This window comes from Dermacentor andersoni, chromosome 2, assembly GCF_023375885.2.
Source record: "Dermacentor andersoni chromosome 2, qqDerAnde1_hic_scaffold, whole genome shotgun sequence".
In the NCBI taxonomy this organism is placed as follows: domain Eukaryota; kingdom Metazoa; phylum Arthropoda; class Arachnida; order Ixodida; family Ixodidae; genus Dermacentor; species Dermacentor andersoni.
In genome coordinates, this window is record NC_092815.1 from 123,751,127 (window position 1) to 123,770,290 (window position 19,164).

A 19,164-nucleotide genomic window follows, 5' to 3' on the forward strand; every position below is an offset into this window, starting at 1 on the left:
TTGCAATAAACACTTTTTGAACACAGTAAGAAAAAGTTGCTGATCTGTTAACGAGCATCATGTGAACATGTGAGCCAAACATTATTACACTGCATGCAGCAGGCAATTTACAATCTCGTGTCAAAAGCAGTGAAAAATCGCTTGAACTCTCCTTCGCAATGCCGCCATGCGGCGTCATCGCAAGCAACTGGGCTCACAACAGCTATTGACTGATTTTGTGATCTCCGAGAACATCCTCAGTAATAAAATTATTGCTCACTTGAGGTAACTAAATGAAAAATATATATGACAGAAAAACCATTTCATCTTTTGCAGTGCCGGTCTACACACAACAGTTGTACATGGCAGCGTATGCTGCACGTGGCCTTCGAGATAAAAGGCATAGATACCGTGGTTGCCACAGGGTGCCGCCACAATCCGTCTCGCATCCAATCTTTGGGCAGGACCAGCGGGAAATTACGGGGCTTCCTTACACCCTTGCCATTTCCCCTGCGCGCTATGGGAATGGAAGGAGGCAGAAAGCCACTGATCGGTCTAATAGTTACGTCTAACTTCACTTGTGTTGGAAGGGTTCGACAAAATTTTGCGGCGGGAGATTCGTGAGGCGACGTAATTTAATAGTGTTTTAATACCCCCACGGACAAACTCCTGTCTCTAGGGGTCTACGGCAGGGCAGCCGAATAAGCGCGCACCGAATAAAAACTACTGGCATAGCTACTGGAAACACATGAAGGAAGGAAACTTCCTCCATGTGGGAACCAAATGTCTCAGAAAATATCAATGGGCGCGTTAAGTTAGCGCGCTCCGAACTCCGAAGGAGCACGCTCGAGTGCGCTCGAGTGCGACGCCTTCGGACCTTAACTTAACGGCCATTTTCGCCGACTGTTTTCGGGTGCACGAACGTGCCGTCTGGCGAATGTTATGTTGTTTCCGCATCCGCTATTGCACTTCGCGCGCTTTTCGAAAATGGCCCCGCCGACCGTACTCCTGCAGTCCTTGTTAGACGATGAAGAGGTCGAAGTACTTGACGCGCGGCGACGGAGGCAGCAGCAGCGGCTTACGATGCGATGCAAGCTCAAAGCGCGCCAACACGTTGCCGATCTCGCCCGACAGCAGCTTCAGACGCCCGGCAGCGCGGCGGCGAGAGGAACGAGTGGGCAAGGAGAACGGACTTGCATTGGCGGAAAGAGTAGGAAACACGTCATTTTTCCGGAAGCCGTAGCAGGCGCGCGCTCTCGCGCACCGTTTCGAGGATGGTGCGCGTAGAGCGCGCTCCGCAATCACGCACCGGAAGTCGCTTTTTAGCCGTTAAGCTTAAAAGAGCGCGCTCTGCTGGCTAGAGCGCGCTCGAGCGCCTTAACTTAACGCGCCCAATGCTTGCTGCGTGATCTCCACGGAAGGGGTTGGCCAATTGTGTTGGGCGGCCACTGTGTCTCCACGAAGCGTTCGCTTGCAAAGGCGGGCTGCGTGTCGTAATGCTAAAAAACTCCATGCTCCTGTGTTTTCCTTCCCCATGCAAAACCCAACGTCTATGACGTATTTCTGGCTCTCAGAAATCGCTTCCGCCGCATGAAACGAGTAAAAGCATGGCCTTCAAGATTGGCATTTATTACCCGCAGGGCGCCACCAATCACGGCCGCTTGGTTCGCCGCGCGTCGATCCAGGTGGCCGTGATTCAATTACGGCGTGCTCTAAATTTAAACTGTGAATCTTAAAGGATATATTCTTGCGGTTTTAGTAACTGGAAACACGTCATAGACTTCGACTTTTTGAGCACGAACAACGCAACAATTAGGAATAAATTACTTGCTGTGGCACAACTAGGGTGGCTAGAAGGGGGGGTGCTAGGGTGGCTAGCCACCCTAGCACAACAGTCGATACCGACCACGACCGGCTTTACGTGATACCGACAAGCCGAAAACACACCGGAAGCGTGGCTGTCCCCAGTCCCAGCATTCCTGTGGGGCGGAAGTAACGGAAGCAAAGTTGGGGTTGGCAGAGCAGCAGAGGCGATTTTAAAACGGTGCTGAGGCTGGTGCATATTAACCGTTGCTGAATCCATGAGTTCCACTTCCAAAGCCTACAACCTTCCCGGGGCAGCCTGCGCGCTGCGAGATGAAGGCTTTTTTCACGACCGGCGAGTGCTGCGTGCAGAAGCTGGCCGTCGCAACAGAAGACAGACGCTGCTCGCAGCGCGGAGGCACATTGATGTCAGCTGCGCCGATGAGCCCCAAGCAACTGGAACTGCTGAGGAAGAGAACAGCGACGATGACGGTTAGAGAATTTAATTAGCTTCTCCTTAGCGCTGCACATGGTTTTATCTTTAGTATAGGTGCAGACAAAAATAATTGGGACACGTGAGCTGCGGCCGAACTGCTTCGCAGTGCGCTCTTGCAGCCTCAAGGAGGTGCATTGTGATCGAACTTCTCTGATCGCCGGCTTACGCGCAAGCGTAATCCAATTTCTTATTTCGCCTTGGGGCTGCTTGAGCCCATCGGGATGCATTTCAGCCACAGCTCCCGTTTTCCAAATACTTTAGCTAGCACCTGTACAGCCTCTCATATCAGTAGCCCGCTACAGCCTACGTGCAGCGTGCTGACAGAGGGGGCGGGACTATGGTGACGCGAGTTCCTCTGTAGTATGAGCCAAGCAAGTGCAAATTTTGCTATTGGATTGCTTTACATTTCGCCCGTTTACTGATTACGGATCACTTTCAGTGTAACTAGTTGCGGTGTCGTTTGTTCTGTAGCTTTAAGAATTGGCGGATCCCATCCAGAGGTGTTCTTTGATGTTTACTGAAATGCCCTCACTTGTTCTTTTTTTTTTTTTTTCGTTGCTATGTAACTCAATTCTCGCTCAGTTAACGCTCTGGTTTCATTTAGTTTACTTATTCTTTCGCACTCGGCTGCTTGTGGTGCCGACGACTTCAGTTTTTTGTAGCTGATTTTAATTTTTTTGTTGCGAACTCCTTCACTGTTGGGCAGCTGAACGCTCCTCGCTCGGTGCACGCTCTAAACTAATTTTGTTCCCCTGTTTCTCCACACCCTGGTTTTGTTGCTGGCTTCCTCACTTTTTGCCTCTTGTTTGGCTTGTCTATTCGAGAACCCACCCAGTGACCTAAGTTGTCTGTTTGGAAACATGTCTGATAGCACATGCCCATTTGTGCATACCCCATTGGATTAAGTTGCCCATTCGTGCAGATACCTAAGTTGTTGGGTAGTTGGCAAGACAGCAGCAGCCGGCACCTGCAAGGTTGGGAGAACGGACAAAGAAAGCTTTGCTTTAAAGAAATGACATTCACAGACAATTAACACTACTTCTGTGTCTTAGTCACCACCCATTAGAGTTCACAAAAATGCTGCCATCATGTGAAACACAATAACTCTGTTTCTTTGCAGTGCTGCTTGCGTGTTGAACTCTCATTACTTAATTTTTTAGGCTGCCATATCGCAGCTCTGTAACATCGTAACGACTTAAAAATTAAATTATGGGGTTTTATGTGCCAAAACCAAGATCTGATTGAGACACACTGTAGTGGGGGACTCCGGAAATTTGGACCACCTGAGGTTATCGCATTTTGCCCCCATCGAAATGCGACTGCCGTGACCGGGAGACTGACGTTCTGGGTCACTCTCCACAGCATGGAAACAACTGGGCCCTTTCGTTGCCATGTTGGCTGTGTGCTCCGTTTAATTCGTATATCTTTTTTCATGCCTCTCAAGCATGAATAAACGTGCATTATAATCTCTTGCTGGAAGTGCCCACTGTGAGCAGTTGTACAGATGCCCAATTTACTGTTTTTAGTGCTGAGTGCATCATCGGTCTCCCCGCCACAGCAGTCTCATTTTGATGGGGGCAAAATGTGAAAACACCCCTGTACTTAGATTTAGGTGTACGTTAAAGAACCCCAAGTGGTCCAAATTTCCGGAGTCCCCCACTACAGTGTGCCTCATAATCGGATCTTGATTTTGGCACATAAAACCCCATAATTTAATTATTTAATTTAATACATCGCCGGTCAGTTTTCCTGGTGCATTTCATGCTGATGGCAAGAGTAGTTCCATGGCATGCAATTTCAGTTGTCTTACACACATCTAAAACCGTTCCTAGTGTCCAGACACCCCGATTCAGACGATGCATTTACCGGCTTACTGCCCTGGCAAGGCTTTTCGTCATGCTTTTCCATTCTGCAACAGCCTCCAAGTGCAACTAGCTTTTTTTTTTTTTTTTTTGATAACCAGGTCTGCAGCTACAGTGCCCCAGAAAACAGTTAGTGAGACCAATTTGACACAATGCACAAACTTCTTGGCACAGTTTTACGTATACTGAAGAATCAGCCACAACCTCTGCATGTACTGTGCTCAGCGATTGAAATGTGATAATCAGACTGTGTGGTGGGTGGTGCCTTTAGCACCAAAGGTGAGTGCTGCAGGATCATATGAGGCCAAATGAAGTTACAATGCCTCACGAAGGCTCTCACTTTCATCACATGCCACAATCAATCAGCATGTGGCACGGTGTCCCCAGCACCCACCACTGGCACAAAAAGCTCCAGCAGCCATGCGTTCCAGGAATCACATTTTCAATTGCTGAGCCCCGTACAACCGCTGCCCTGCTTTCGGTTGCTTGTAATGGAAAAGTCTAAAAGCATTGTTGAAATAAAACTCTTGTGTCGTGTCAAAAAACCTATTGCATGCACTGTATTGCACAGCTTTGTTAATGGGGTTTGCATGCAGAGTTTGTGAATCTTTCAAGCCCCATGTATGCCTGAAAGCACTCATTAGAGAGGCGAGAAAGCTGAGCACCGAGATGAACTTGGAAAGCATTATGCTGCTTTGCACTGCATGCCTATTTGTGATCCCTAGGTAACTGTTCCTCCACCATTTCTGCGTAAGAACCTCGATGTTTCTTTCACATCAGAGTCACTTTAGAGTCTCTAGTGCAAAGTTGTGTGCTCATAGGTAAGTTTCAGTGGGTTTATTTTTACCCCCTTTTCAATTTCCGCTTTCACAATACAATTCAAGATTTTTCTGTGAGTATATTTTTCCAAGATTAGCTTTCCTATGACTTTTCTCGATGGGTAATTTGGTGGTCACGCATAATGTTTGATTGCTCTCAGTGTAATATCTGATTCACTAATTTTGTTAACACAAACTTGTGTGAGTTCACATATTGCTCTTCAACAATGTAGTTGCATCCAATACACAGAATGTCAAAGTTCTTTTGAGAACAGTCTATAGAACAGGCACAATGTCCTACTATGTTGCAACTGTGCAGGAATTAAGAGCATGCTTATGATCTTCCAACACAAATAGAATCAAACATTACTTGTACCATTAAGCAGGTACAGACCTCCAACAAATAAAAATGACATAGCAGGCACGGCCTAGTGTTGCCGTCAATCTCCTCGCCCAGTTCATACACTGCAGCACAGCAGCTGCAAGGATCAGGGACAGGGCTCCCCCAGTCCCTTTGCATAATGCATACTGCCCCTCCCGCTAGTTGTTTTTCTTGCAGCAATAAGCACAATTGATGCAAGTAGAACAAAGGAATGGATTTCTTAGGTGGCAGGTGACCTTGACCTCGCTCAGGCTCCTTGCATTGGAGGGCACGTTGGTTCATAGCTGTGAGCCAATCAGTACTTTAGCTCCTTGAAACACAAAAGTGGGGATCACAAGGCTTTTCCATTCTGCAACAACCTCCAAGTGCAACTAGCTTTGTTTTTAGATAGACAGGTCTGCAGCTACACTGCGCAAACAATATGCAAACTACTTGGCACAGTTTTACGTGCCATGAAATGGGGGTGATCGTGGAGGAGAGGGGGGCCATCAGGTTAAAGAGAAATGTGCAAAAGGGGTGACCCAGAAAAAAACTGGACTGTCACCAGAAGGAAAATTTTTAAGACAGAAAGCACTTAGTTTACTTCAAATTAATTTCCAGCTGAGTTGGTACACTTGTCTAACTTTCTCAACCACTGCTAGAAGCAACTCTGTAGGTACTCAAGTTGTATGAATTTTAGTGACCCCTGTGAAGTTGTCTTCACAACAAGCACAGTGGTAAATGTTCTTCTATTGAATTTTCTTTAAAAGTAATGAGAAAAATTTCTGGGAGCCCTATTTGGTGAAAATTGTGCATGGGGAACACCAGTTCATCTCTAACGAACTACATATTACGTCATAGCCAAAGCAGTGTGAGCTGCAGCGTTGTTTTGATAGAGTAACCAGTCACCCACATGACACAATTTTGTATACAACCTTTGCACATTCTTTATTAACCCTTTCAGCATTACTGACATACTGCTACATTTGTGCATTTCTGTCCCTCCATCTTCCTTTTGACATTCCTCTTGTCAGATTTCAGTGTGAGGAAAACACCAAGAAAGCACTTGCCATTATTTGCATAACTATTTTTCATTACTGCATAACCAGAAATAAACTGTTAGGTTCATTTCATAATATCTGGGGAAAAAAATCGAAGCAGAGGTTGCGTCACCTATGAAAAAACCCAACACTGAAAGGGATAATCGCCTTAATTGTAACATTGCTTATTGACAGTCTATCCACAAAGAACAAATTATAGCTGCATAATTCCACAAGAGTCATAGAAGAAAAAAGATCGATGATCGTCTTCACATATCCAATTTTGTCACTTTTCTTTTTGTCTTGGTGAAGACGTCTTCAACTGGCTCAAAAGCTGCTTGTTTTCGGCATTATACCCCTAATGGCCAACTGCAACAAAATTCTGCACCACATAAAAGCCTAGTTTAAGCTATTGTCGATATAGAAAAACCTTCATGCAAAATTTAATTTTTGCAATACGGGCGGGAGCATCATGAAAAGTATGCAACAAAGCACTTTCTGTTACTGAAAGCGAAAAAAAAAATGCTGCCATTACCACTCACTGAAAATGATGCATGACTTAACGAGTGGCTCCTAGGCATGACCTCCGAGATTGCAATGGTGCACCTGTGCAATCTTGGAGTCCAGAGTGCTGTGTAGTGTAGATATCGTGGCCACCGTGAAGTGCCACGACAAACCCTTTCACTGTCGTATATGTTCGAACTACCACATGCTCTGATTAGTCTCTGTGGGCCTCCAGCTGTAGTGAAGCGAGCCAGCCTGGTGCCCGTGGCACGTGTAGAAATCTCGGACGTTATGTGCTGGGATTTACATCATAGCGATACCACCACATGCACACATTGTCTGCTTAGGTGCTGTTTAAAGGCTGCTAACAAAAGAAACTATACAATTACCAGCTATGAGGCTTTGCAAAGATTGGTACGTACTACTCATAACATATTTAGCCCGAGTGAAATTTCGTTGCATTTGGCATTTAAGCTACTACGACCTTTTCTGCGACAGGAAACTGGCAACTGAGACAGATGTTGTATATACTAAATGCCAGTTTTAGGTATGTAGGTACATTATCAAGAAGTGCTATGTACCCAAATAAAGAAGAAATAACTAATACAACTTTTTCTCTCAAAGTGCCTGTTTATTGCTGTCCCCTTTTTTTCCATAGCTACACCATTCACTCGTCGTATGAAGAGATTGAAGAAACAGAAGCAGCTATTGAAGGTTCTGGCTCCCAAACAGAAGGCCCCCTTTCGACTGCCAAGCCGCGAGCCTAGTCCTCTGCCAGCCCTGCCAGACTATGCATCGTTCCGCCAACGACACTTACGCTACTACGACAGCATCCGCCACACGGTAATTATCTGTCGGACCAGACAGGACTCAACATTTTGGTACTGAGTAAGGCTTGACAGTGCAGGTTGAAGCACGGCCTTGAAATAACTTGGCGATTGGATTTCGGCCTTCTTTTTATTATCCATGCGCAGGCACGTGCAATCGCTATCGAGCACGATCAGTATCGAGTTTCTCGACTACGACTAGTTTCTTCCCACAGCTTCTGCAAAAGAACCGTCGCCGTCAGGAAATTTAATTGCGGCCTAGCTCGATTAGAACAGAGCCCGATTGCGATTGAATTATTCAGCTGCGATCAACTCCTTACCATAGCCTGTGCAATGGTGCAATGGTGCAGATGGTGCACTCGATAACATCTTAAGTGCACCATGTGACACGCCTGTCAGTTATTTTATCCCTTATGACACCTGTAAAAAAGAAAACAAGCTTATAATCATTCACTGTACTTCACTCTATGTACTCCTGAAACCCCAGTTACATATATTAAAGGAACCTGCAAAATGTACAGCTGCTTATACTGTTGATGTTTATAAATTGGGCAAATTCAAGTGAACGTTAAAGAGCCCCCTTCAAGTGAACGTTAAAGAGCCCCCTCACAATTCAAAATAAATCCTGAGCCTTCCACTGCACATCTCTTGTATCCTGGTGTGCAGCTTTGAGACTTGAACTAAACTCAATCACATAGTCATAGCGCTGGCTCGCTGGCTGTGCTTCCTTGTCGTAGCAGTCGAATTGTAGGTCATTGGCACTTTGTGTCATTGTCTAAGCATGGAAATAAAGCAGGCCAAACATGTCCCTATAACCAATTACGATTGGTTATAATATACAATTGGCTATAGTAAACTTTAATATCCTGAAAAGAGAGCTAGAAGGGCTCTTCAAACTCCTTGAAAATAAAAATGATCCTTGAATTCCTCGAAAACTAGGGTCGGGGCAACTTTTGAGCATTCAGAGTAAGAGAAAGCGAAATAAAAATAGGGAAAGTAGGTAGGGAAATCAAGGTGTCCAATTGTCTAGCCTATACTTGCAGAGGTGGAAAGATTTAAAAAAATAATAGAGGCAGGTTTAAAGTAACAAACACTCCATAGGGGCTACCCCATGGACACTATATATGGAGAAAAAATTTTTCCTGAGTACTGTTAAACAATTGCAATGGGGTGTATCTACAGCCACCAACCACAGGCTCATTTAAATTATTGTGGTGCTAGACAAATCCAGACAAGGTGACCAGACAGTACCGTCATCTTGCAGCCATCATAGCTCTATTTACAAGCCCTAGGAATGCCCAGCAAAAAGTAAGTTCAGGCATTTGGTGTTATCACGAGTATCTTTGGCTGAAGTGGAACACTACTAACCATCATGCCAGAAGGCAATTAACATCATTGAAGTGAGAAAGTCAACTTAAAAAAGTGACCTGAAGCGCTTGAAGCATGTCTAACTAGGCAGCTGCTTAGCTGCAAGAAATCTCAGCTCAGAAGAAAATATCTCTAGTTTCAATGTGTGTGTACAAATCAAGTTTGCTTCCCTCTTCCTTAAATTCTTGCCTTTGGCAGTCTTGAAATCCTTGAATTCTTCTTTAATTATGAGTTGGATGTTGTGTACGAACCCTGACCTGGAATGATTGCATGAACATGTGGTGGCTTAGCGGCTATAGCATTCTGGTACTGAGCATGACCTCAGTTTTGATCCCATGTCACGGCAGCTGCATTTGGAAAGGTGTGTAATGCGAACTAAAATGGAAGGCAATTCAACCTTTATTTCAAGTCGACGACACTCCTGCTGAGCGAATTGGGGGTGAGAATGGAGCAGACTCGCTGCATGCAGTGCTTCTTTGCATCCCTCTTTGGCCTGAGGGGAGTAGGAGCATTGGACTGCTTAAATTTGTGTACTGCACTACCTTAAGATAGGCACACATATTTAGATTGCACTATCTTTAGGATCGGCCCACAGAAAAGGCTGGAAACCCTGATACTCAATATATGAAGGTGAGGGTAAGTCGCTGAGGAAGACAGTGAAATAAGTTGGGCAAATTCAAGTGAATGTTAAAGAGCCCCCTCACAGTTCAATATAAATCCTGAGCCTTCCACTACACATCTCTTGTATCCTAGAGTGCAGCTTTGAGACTTGAACTAAACTCAATCACATAGTCATAGCACTGGCTCGCTGGCTGTGCTTCCTTGTCGTAGCAGTCGAATTGTAGGTCATTGGCACTTTGTGTCATTGTCTAAGCCTGGGAATAAAGCAGGCCAAACATGTCCCTATAACCTAGTTACAGTGTTTGTACCATCTCTTTTGAGCAGTCACCAAGCCCTGGCCTAAAAGAGTCCATTATTAGCAAAATGCCGCTAAGGGACTGGAATGACTTGCCCGGAATTTTATTAATCTGGTCTTTCTGTTGTTCCTAGGTGTCTTCCTTAGTATATTTTAAAGTTTTACTGACATGATATTTTTAACTTTTAACTTCTTTTGTTTTATATGAAAGTCCCAGACCGCTAAACTCTAGAAAAAATATAGTGGCTAGTCTCAGAGCACTGTAAATAATTTAATGTAATAGCTTTTCTACAGTCAGCTTCGGTTTTGTTTCCCAGGAGGATACATACTGTGTTATGACATCCTGACACAGTATGTGGTCAAGTGGGAGCAGAACATTGTGACATACATTCACTCTAGCTTGCTCGGTCACCTCATATGCTGCTACTCGTGAGGGCTGATGTAGCAGCACAGCAGAAGACTGAGAGCCGGAGCGAGTGTCAAAACGTCGTAATGTCCTGCTTTCACATAGCCATTTTGCTTTTTCCTTTTTTCCAGGGGTTTAGAAATACCACACCGTCGTATAAAGCAAAAGAGAGAGAGAAGACTCGAAAATATTGTCAGTACCCTTTTAAAGTATAGCCTTAAATTACCTCCTGCATTGGCAAGTTAGTGATCATAATGTCAAAAAAGGAAAACATCCCCCACTTTTTAAGACAAGATTGGATCTCAAGACTGTGCTTTGCCTAGCAAAGCAGCTCTGATGTACCCAAATGGCTCACTAATAAGCTCTTCAGTATGTGCTTACATGTAGAGACAAATGTAGGTGCTTGTGCCCCTTTTGGGTTAAAACTATGGCTACACATTGGACTTAAAGTTCCTTGAGATATTTTGCCAGGGTACCTTACTTGCTTTATATGTCACTAATTCCAGTAATTAACTAAAACTCATTTCAACTCAACGCGCTTTGCATACTATAGAGGGGTTTTTTGGCAAGCGTTCAGATTTGCCCACATCACTGCTAATTCAGAAACATGGCATCCTTAAAGCAAAACAAGTGTACAATTTCAGTCTACTTAAATGCATCCTTCGTCATCAATTGTAACTTTCTTGTGCAGATAATTCCAGTAGCCATTATGCTTTCTGTTCAAAATGTAAACTTCTACCAATAATGCTCACTAATTACTGCAAGCAAACATTAAGCTACCAAGTTCCCCCAGTAATAAGTCAATTTCCTTTTGAATCTGAATATTACCTTTCTCAAAAATCTTTAAATCTGTCATTAAAAAGCACCTAATTGAACAAACAGAATTGGGTATTTATTTAATCGATACACACTACACTTATTTTGCTGCCTTTGAAATGATTGGCTCTTGCGCACACGTGTCGACTTTTAAATGTTGTTCCGTTTTATAACTGACATTTCTTATATTTCTGTAAAAAAAAGTGTGTATTTTTAGTTTGTATCTCTCGTGTGATAAGCTACATGTGGATTCTAGTTATCTTTTCTTTTTCTTGTGTAAACTTTGTGCATGTTGACTTACTGCATCATCCCGTTTACCATGCTTGTAAAGTTCATTGTAAAATTGTTGTGAAGTGCTCGTGCACGCTTCCAACTGTTTTACGGGTGACGAGGACTTTTTCAGGCTCTTGTCTTTTGTCTTGGCACCCTCTTTTCGTCGAAAAGGAATAAACTTCACTTTTACTAAACGTTGCTAAGACTCCAAAAAAGCAAAATTGTCTAAGGTGGCTAAAAATAAAACTCTCAAAATTAGTTGGTTTCTCCTAAGTTAACAACACTGGTCAATGACAATGTAAAATTCAGTACTGATTAAAGCAGTATCCAATTCAAGGAGAGAGAGAGGTGGATTAATACTATTTCCAAAGCACCCTTTGTCCGAGCCATTGACACTGATAACCTTGTTGCCAAGGTACTTACACAAATTCTCTTCGAGCCGGACATGTCCTTGCGCTAAATCCAATTCAGAGATTTTTCATAGTTGTGCCAGCCCATTATGTTATCACTTGTCTCTGGGACGTTCTGGCACAGACAAACCTCTTTCAATATCAGCTTTCTTTGTGAGCTATGCTTTGGAAAGCAGAGGCAGGCCGCCATCTAAATGTGGTTGCTGTGGCCAAGAATAAATGTGCGACCTCGAGCTTAGCATGGCTGTGCCATAGTCACTAAGCTACCGCAGCAGGCACGGGCAGAGCTTGTATCAAACTCTTACCCCCGAATGCAGAGATCTAACTTGGCTCGAACTTGACTTCTGGCAGTCTCAAGACAGCTTCGCCGCGCGTCGTAAATCGTGCTTGATCTTGCGGACGACTTGCGAACGACTTGGCTGTGCCGAAGTCCCCTCAAGTTTCAAGTCTGCTCCCGGGCTAGCTTGAAACTGACTTCGTGTGTTATTCCAACATGGCAGCCTCCCGAACGGACGTCGCGCGTAGGTTAGCTGCTTTCGAGTTTGCTTGCCATGCCATGGATACAGCATTTTCAGAGGCGCAGCCCTTGCCCAAAATTCCGCGACCCACCCTACGTGACCGAGGGAATCCGATGGAGCTGTACGGCGACGAACAATTCCTCGGTCGCTACAGATTCACGAAGAACGCCGTGCGACTTCTCGTTATGTTGCCTATCCGGGTAAGCGGGGACAACAGAGGACCGCCTGTGTGCCTCCCATGCTGCAGTTGCTGATGGCTGTGATGTTTTACGGCGCTGGCACGTTTCAAACAGTCACCGGAGGTCCGGTCCGCATTCCTCAGTCAACAGTGTGCCGCGCAGTTGGATAGTGACTCTGCTCATCGCGAAGCACCCGCGCCCGATGCTGGTGCGCTTCCCACAGTCGCGGAAAGATTGATTGCGAGCGTATTTTCTCATCTCCTGTGACTACACATGCCATCACCAGTTATTAGCGGTCACGACCATATTTACGCTCAGCATGCCGAACTGTCACGCACTCATCCACCGAATACGAAACATGCGCATTAACATAATAAAAAGTAGCCCAAATAAGTCAGTCATGCAGTACATGTGCGCTTACCAGTTTTGTGGCGCTTTCCCTTTTCGTTCACATCTTCCTCTTTCCGCTTTTGCTTCAGGTTCGTCCAGCATTTTTTCCGTTGCAGGTGATCGCGCCGCGTAATCCCGTGGTTGGCATTATAACGTTTTGCTATTTCTTTCCATGTCTGATTCTTCTTGGTCAACGACGCGACATCAGTTTTCTTGCATTCCACAATATGCTTGTAGTCGTTCACGAGTGTCGTCAGCAGGCTCTTTTCGTCTTCTGTAAAACGGGGTGCCGTCTTGCGTTGCGGTGCATTCTCTTTGGAGCAGACCGTACGTGAGTGCGACATTTCAGCGTCAAAGCCTGTTGACAGAACAGCAATTTCGTACCAAATGCGGCGCGCGGCCGTCGCGCGAGCCCCAAAACTTGTTTTCCTAACAGACGACACTTTCCTAGCAGACGACACGCACTGCCAATTTGCAATGTTTACGACTGTGCCACACTCTCCCTCTCGTTGTTCTCGACAAACCCTCCATGCGAAGTAGACAAATCGTTTGCACGTGTCATTTTATTTATTTATTTTGTTTTTTATCAGGTGTTGTCACCCATATGGGTCCGGGCAGGGGGACTCTACGGCGCTCGGTACTCTTCGTTCGCAGCACATGTTGCAGTTTTTTTCTTGTTTGTGACTCCGGCCTAGTGCGTTCGAATAGGTTGGCTTTTTCTTCAAAGGGTCACGTAGCCCGAGCAGAACACGGGCCGTCAATCAATCAATCAATCAATCAATATTTATTTTTGACAAAACAAATACAAGATGGGTATAAGTACACATTCGGAGGTCCCGAAGTAACAACTGTCGGGGGGACCTCCTAACAAAACATGAAAAGGGGATAGTAAGATCGTGGCAAACAGTGAGTCAATGTCATATATTATACAGTTTCTACATCAGAAATAAACGATAAGATAGGAAAAAAATCTGTTAGCAATATCACAGGTATATTCACATAGTTAAAAAGAAGAAAAATAATTGAATAAATCTTAAAAATAACATGCAACAATTCAAACGAGGATAAATGGCACGTAAAGCTAACAACGTCGCCTTCCTCCTGGAATGCCTATAGGCGAAAAGGGACGCGCGAGCTCCCTCAGAAACCGACCGTATGCCTCGTCTCGGCCTCTTATATCCGGTTGCCGGCCCAGACGGCGCATGAACGCCTTGCGGCAATCGAGAACAAAAGCCGTTTAAAGACCACCATACGAACCAACCATTTCGTTCGCTTCTCTACGGCAACAAACATGCAACAAGACCTCTGAGTTAAAGATAAGCTAAAACCAAAATAAATGTGACGATAAAATTGATTTGCACACAAATACACTGTCGCCTAAAAGTGTAGCGGCGACTTGAAAAGATGGTGAAACCTGCAACTCAAAAAGCGCGCCAAAACACCGAAACTTGAAGACCACTTAAATCCGCCGGGAACGCGCGCTTTCCGCAAGCAACACTGCCCATCGCAGCGGCGGACGTAACCAGATGGAATAAGTTTACGCAAACTATACTTCAGCACTTATGCCCTGGTGGAAATTTGGAAAGATACATACTTTTTTGCTGTAAAACATGCCTTACGCTAATAAATGTATTGTTAACCTCGAACACAGACGAGCAACCTGCTTTCGCGTTGAAGCACAGTCTTGACTTGACGAAGCAAGTCAGCTTGAGCGTCTATGAAACGCGAAAGCCGACTTGGGCGTTTTGAAGTCCGCCTCTTGCTTCGGGCCGACTTCATCAAGTCAAGTCCAAGCCCGATCCAAGTTAGATCTCTGCATTCGGGGGTTAGGTTGTCGCTGAATATAGCCGGTACTGAGCTTACAGTCACTGAGAAACCAACTCTAAGCACATCTTTGATCTCTGCAGTTCAGCAGCAACGCATCATCAGTGGGCACCTGTGTTGACCGGCACGCCAAGTGTAAGGCTGCGCATACAGCTTCCAAGCATCCAGAGCGGCCTCCCTGGAATGACTCGACACAGGTGTCGTTTGCACCTGTTGGTTTCGAGTTCCAGTGCCAGGTTCCTGGAAGCAAGCGTGCTGCCACAAAGGCAGCCAGCAAGTGAGTGACGCTTGAATTAGGCTTCCATGCTTCCAAACCACCGCTGCATAACGTCGGGAATCTGTTCTTCCAAAAGTTACCTGTCTGATAGTGGTTTGCTAGATTCATAGAGGAAAGAGAAAAATTAGATGGAGTGTCATTGAAGTCATAAAAAAATGTTGGGCTGCCACATCATATGTTGCCCAGTTGGGTTTTAACTTCTTCCACCACCACACTTGTTGCATGATTCTCCCAAAAGGCAACATGTTCTACAGCAACATACGGCTGCCTCACTAGCACATTGTAATGAAGATATAAATGCGTTCATTGCAATAAATGACTAAAGTTGCTCAGACGTATCAGAAGTGCTCGACATGGCTGGCAAAGCACTTCACTAAAATTTAAAACTTACTGGCAGCAAAGCACTGGGCTGAGTCCGCTGAGTGTAGTGTCACTCGTCGGGCTAGCTTTTGGAGGCAAGATTATTCAAAATGGTGAGGATCAGTCGACTGCAGAGGAGAAATAGTGTATAGCCTTGAAACCCGTCAGTGCCAACATTTATAGCCTACCATATGTAATGTGCTTCAAGAAGAGCCCACAGCATCTTCATCAATGTTGGGCACAACTGCTTTTGTTAGGATCGTAAATCCAGACATTGACTTCCGTAAATGTCTGAGCATGAGCATAGAAGAATGGTTAAAGCACTAGTGATTTCAGGCCACAAGAGCTTTTGTGCATGGAGGTATCCTGAAGACAGGAGTAACCGTAGGTACCGAGTGATGTGCCAGTTCATTGTGAAATTGCCAAAGCCGGTGCATCAGTAATGTGTGCAAACTGTTCGATCAAAAGCATCATTCTGTGATATATCATAACAGCGTAAAATCTGTAATGGCTCTTCCAGCAACACATTTTTTTTTAGCTACGAACTTTCACTGCCACAGTCAGCCTGTTCTGACATAGTTCCATGCAATTTATGGACCTCTGAAGGATCATTGCAAAAGAAGTTTGAGAAGCATGGCAAAATGGTGTAGGCAATTCCGTAATGTTACAGTGCATTGTAGTATAAGGAAGCATGTATGTAAACACATGTGGAAAATGTGTTGCACTGACAGGGAATTATGGCAGCACAAAACAGTGCAAATGCTGTAGTCTGTTCAATTCGACTGCGCTTTTTACTATTTCACTGTGCAGTTCCAAGCTCATGCAGCACCAGCTCATAAATGTAACTGCAGCGTGGTGCTAGCGCCTTCTGGAAACTTATGCCTTAGTGCCAGTGTAGGGCGGGTCTTCTGCTTATGTACACACCTTGCTGTTTTCATTGCTGGCATTACCAAGCATGTGTTGTGAATGTCTATTTTTTACACCTTTGCAGCTGCACAGTGGAAAATGGGCAGTGGCTCTTTGCTAGTATAGCACCCTTTTAAGCCACCCTAGTGCTTCTGGACTCAAGCAGCAAAAATGAGTATGATGGTGTAGTTGCAGTGCTGGCATGTATGCTGCTGAGAGAAAAGACATCGGATACCTCACTACTTTGAAGACCATAAGTGGCTATTACTTTCACTTAAGGTCCTGAACCACCCCTTGGACTTTGTGAAATAACATAGTCCACGGGTATCGTACGCTGCTGCGAACATGTCAGCCAAGTTTTGCTGTTGTACGCAGTGCATGGAGCTCGCAAGCGGAACACGAAGTCACCTTTCTCTCAGACGCTCTCTTTTCAACAAAAGCCTGCTCCTCATTCTCCTCTGGATGCTTTATTTCGTAATAAAGCGGATTCCCATATGCGGCTGCTATGGGTAGCTACGGTCTATTGCATAGCATAGATAGTGCAGCCGTCGCGAGGTTCCGCCATGATTCCACCTGCTAAGCGCACTGCAGCTCAGTGAGGATAACCACATTTCACTTACGTTTAGCGCATCGTAGATGCCAAATTGGAAGTCGTAGCGTCTATGTTAACATCCAAACTAAAATTTGAACTGCGTGCCACAGTCACTGAAATCAGAAGGCAGAGTATTGTGGGCACACCCCATTCCACCGTAGCCTTCGCAGTACAAGAAATTGAAGTAACGGGAGCACAGCGGGGTCTATGTTTGATTGCCAATAAGTCCGCTTCTGCTGAACGCACTGAAGTACTTTTTGCAGCAAAGTATTTCTGAAATAGCCTATTTTTTCTTCAAATGCATTTCTCCACGTAGATAAACGGTGGTTCAGGGCCCCTTTGAAGTTCAAGTGCCTTTTCGGTCTATCTCGGACACATTGGGGACCACATACAAATACCAGTTCCTCCCGTGGGCATAGGTGCTGTTGTTGCATATGAGTGGCACGATCTCTTCCAGCATGCCATTCAGTAACAGTCGTATTTCTTTCAGTGTCTGCTATTGTGGCACTGGAGAAATTACGTGCTGCTTCACTGCTGCATTGCATTGGCACCGAAATGCCGAGTGGTGCAGGAAGTTCACGAACTGGGCCTGTACTTTACTTGCAGCAGGCAGAGGACACCATGCTTGCACCAATAAAAGGAGCATTAGTCCAGCAATGCCTACAGTCGAATTGCACAGACCTCTAGTATCCACATGTATGATTTTTGTGTACAAATTGAATGAGTGCCAATATTTACAAACATACCTTGTAAGTACATTAGGGTTGTGGAAGGGGCATGCTATATCCGAGTGCAAGTTTTGTGCCACAAACGTAATATATTGGTATTGGGGACTCATTTTTCTGCCTTTTGTTTTCATTTGCTGCTGATAGCCATACAGCTGCAAGCTAATAAGCAGAATGGATTGATGCCCACCTTAGGTTTGGTTAGGCCTAACAGTCTACAGCCGTAATGGTGCTAGTTAAGTGCATACATGTGCATGTGAAGAAAGGAATGGATTGAACTGCTGTACACATTTATTAGTGCCATTACAAAACGCTGCTGCCCACCTGGTTCAACATGCATTGCCCTGATGTCGAGGATATGAATGTGCATGATTTCCATTTGCTCTGTATAACCTCTCCAGGCACGAGTGCCAAGTTAAAAGAAATATACGAGCGCCAATTTGCACTCTGCACTTCAAGTTAATGGTCTTCAAAAGGGAGAAAAAAACACGATTTTTAAGTTTTCTGTGGTGTCCCCATTTATGGGCATGGTGCCTCAAGCCAAAAAAAGAAAACATATTGCATGCAAGTAACGAAACCTTCACAAGTGTCCTTTACTGGTTATGTTATCTCTTGACACATTTTTGCTTCATTTAGTAACACACGTACATTACACTCTACATTATGTAAAGCAGGCAAAATGAGTCATTTTGAACCTACAAGCATGGGAAAGCACTGTACATTTGGGAGCAAATTCAGCAGCACTGTGCATTTGAGGCCCCTTTGTCTGCATTGTGGACACCAACTTTAGGCATTATGCGTAATGTTGCTACATTCATGACATGGATATGAGCCATTATTTTGTATTTGCAGTGCCATATTTTACTGTTTAAACATGAATATATTGCACAGCATGTTCTGTTATGAAAGAAACCATTAAAAAAAAAAAGGACTTAATGTTTACTTTATAATGCTGCAGTGTCCATTTTCCTGTGGTGTTTCGAAAACAATTCGTATGCTTCATGAAGTTCCCACTACTGATTCATTTTGACAAACCTAGGGGGTGTTTCCTGGAACTTTCCAAATAGCTTTATGGTTGCACATTTTTATATAGTAGGAGGTGCTTGAAATCAAGTGTCTACAAATGTTGCCATTTGTGGATCAAAGGTCATTTTTAAGGTGAAAACCTTAAGTGGCTCGTTGCAATGGCTCATACTTAAAGAACACTGCATCTAGTCGAGTGGTACAAAAAATACCATCCGCAATGGCTCATACCGATGGCGGCCACATTTCAAGGGGGGCAAAATGCAAAAACACTTGTGTACTTAGATTTAGGTGCACGTTAAAGAACCCCAGGCAGTTCAAATTATTCCGGAGTGCCCCATTACATGTCTCGTAATCAGATCATGGTTTTGGCATGTAAAAGCCCACAATATTTAATGGCTCATACTCCCGTAAGCAAGCAAACAATGCAGTGGCTCTTACCCCCAGAGGCTATAAGCACTCGGCAAAGGGAAGAAAACAGTGCATACATT

The 19,164-nt window shown here is 44.6% G+C and overlaps 1 protein-coding gene across 3 annotated transcripts in view; it reads left to right on the top strand.

Moving 5' to 3' along the window:
* Window positions 1-1,966: 1,966 nt before the first annotated feature.
* LOC126541283 (uncharacterized) overlaps window positions 1,967-19,164 on the top strand; it is a 56,221-nt gene continuing 39,023 nt past the window's right edge. For 2 of the 3 annotated variants that reach the window (XR_008614690.2, XM_050187991.3), the window contains exons 1-3: window positions 1,967-2,274; window positions 7,522-7,706; window positions 14,874-15,067. Coding sequence is in view for 2 of the 3 variants with exons in the window: in XM_050187991.3 (XP_050043948.1) it covers window positions 2,061-2,274; window positions 7,522-7,706; window positions 14,874-15,067 (593 nt within the window). In the remaining variant the exon portion in view is untranslated. Of the gene's footprint in view, window positions 2,275-7,521; window positions 7,707-10,588; window positions 10,776-14,873; window positions 15,068-19,164 lie in introns of those variants that run through there. The other variant, XM_055076532.1, reaches the window with a different exon arrangement.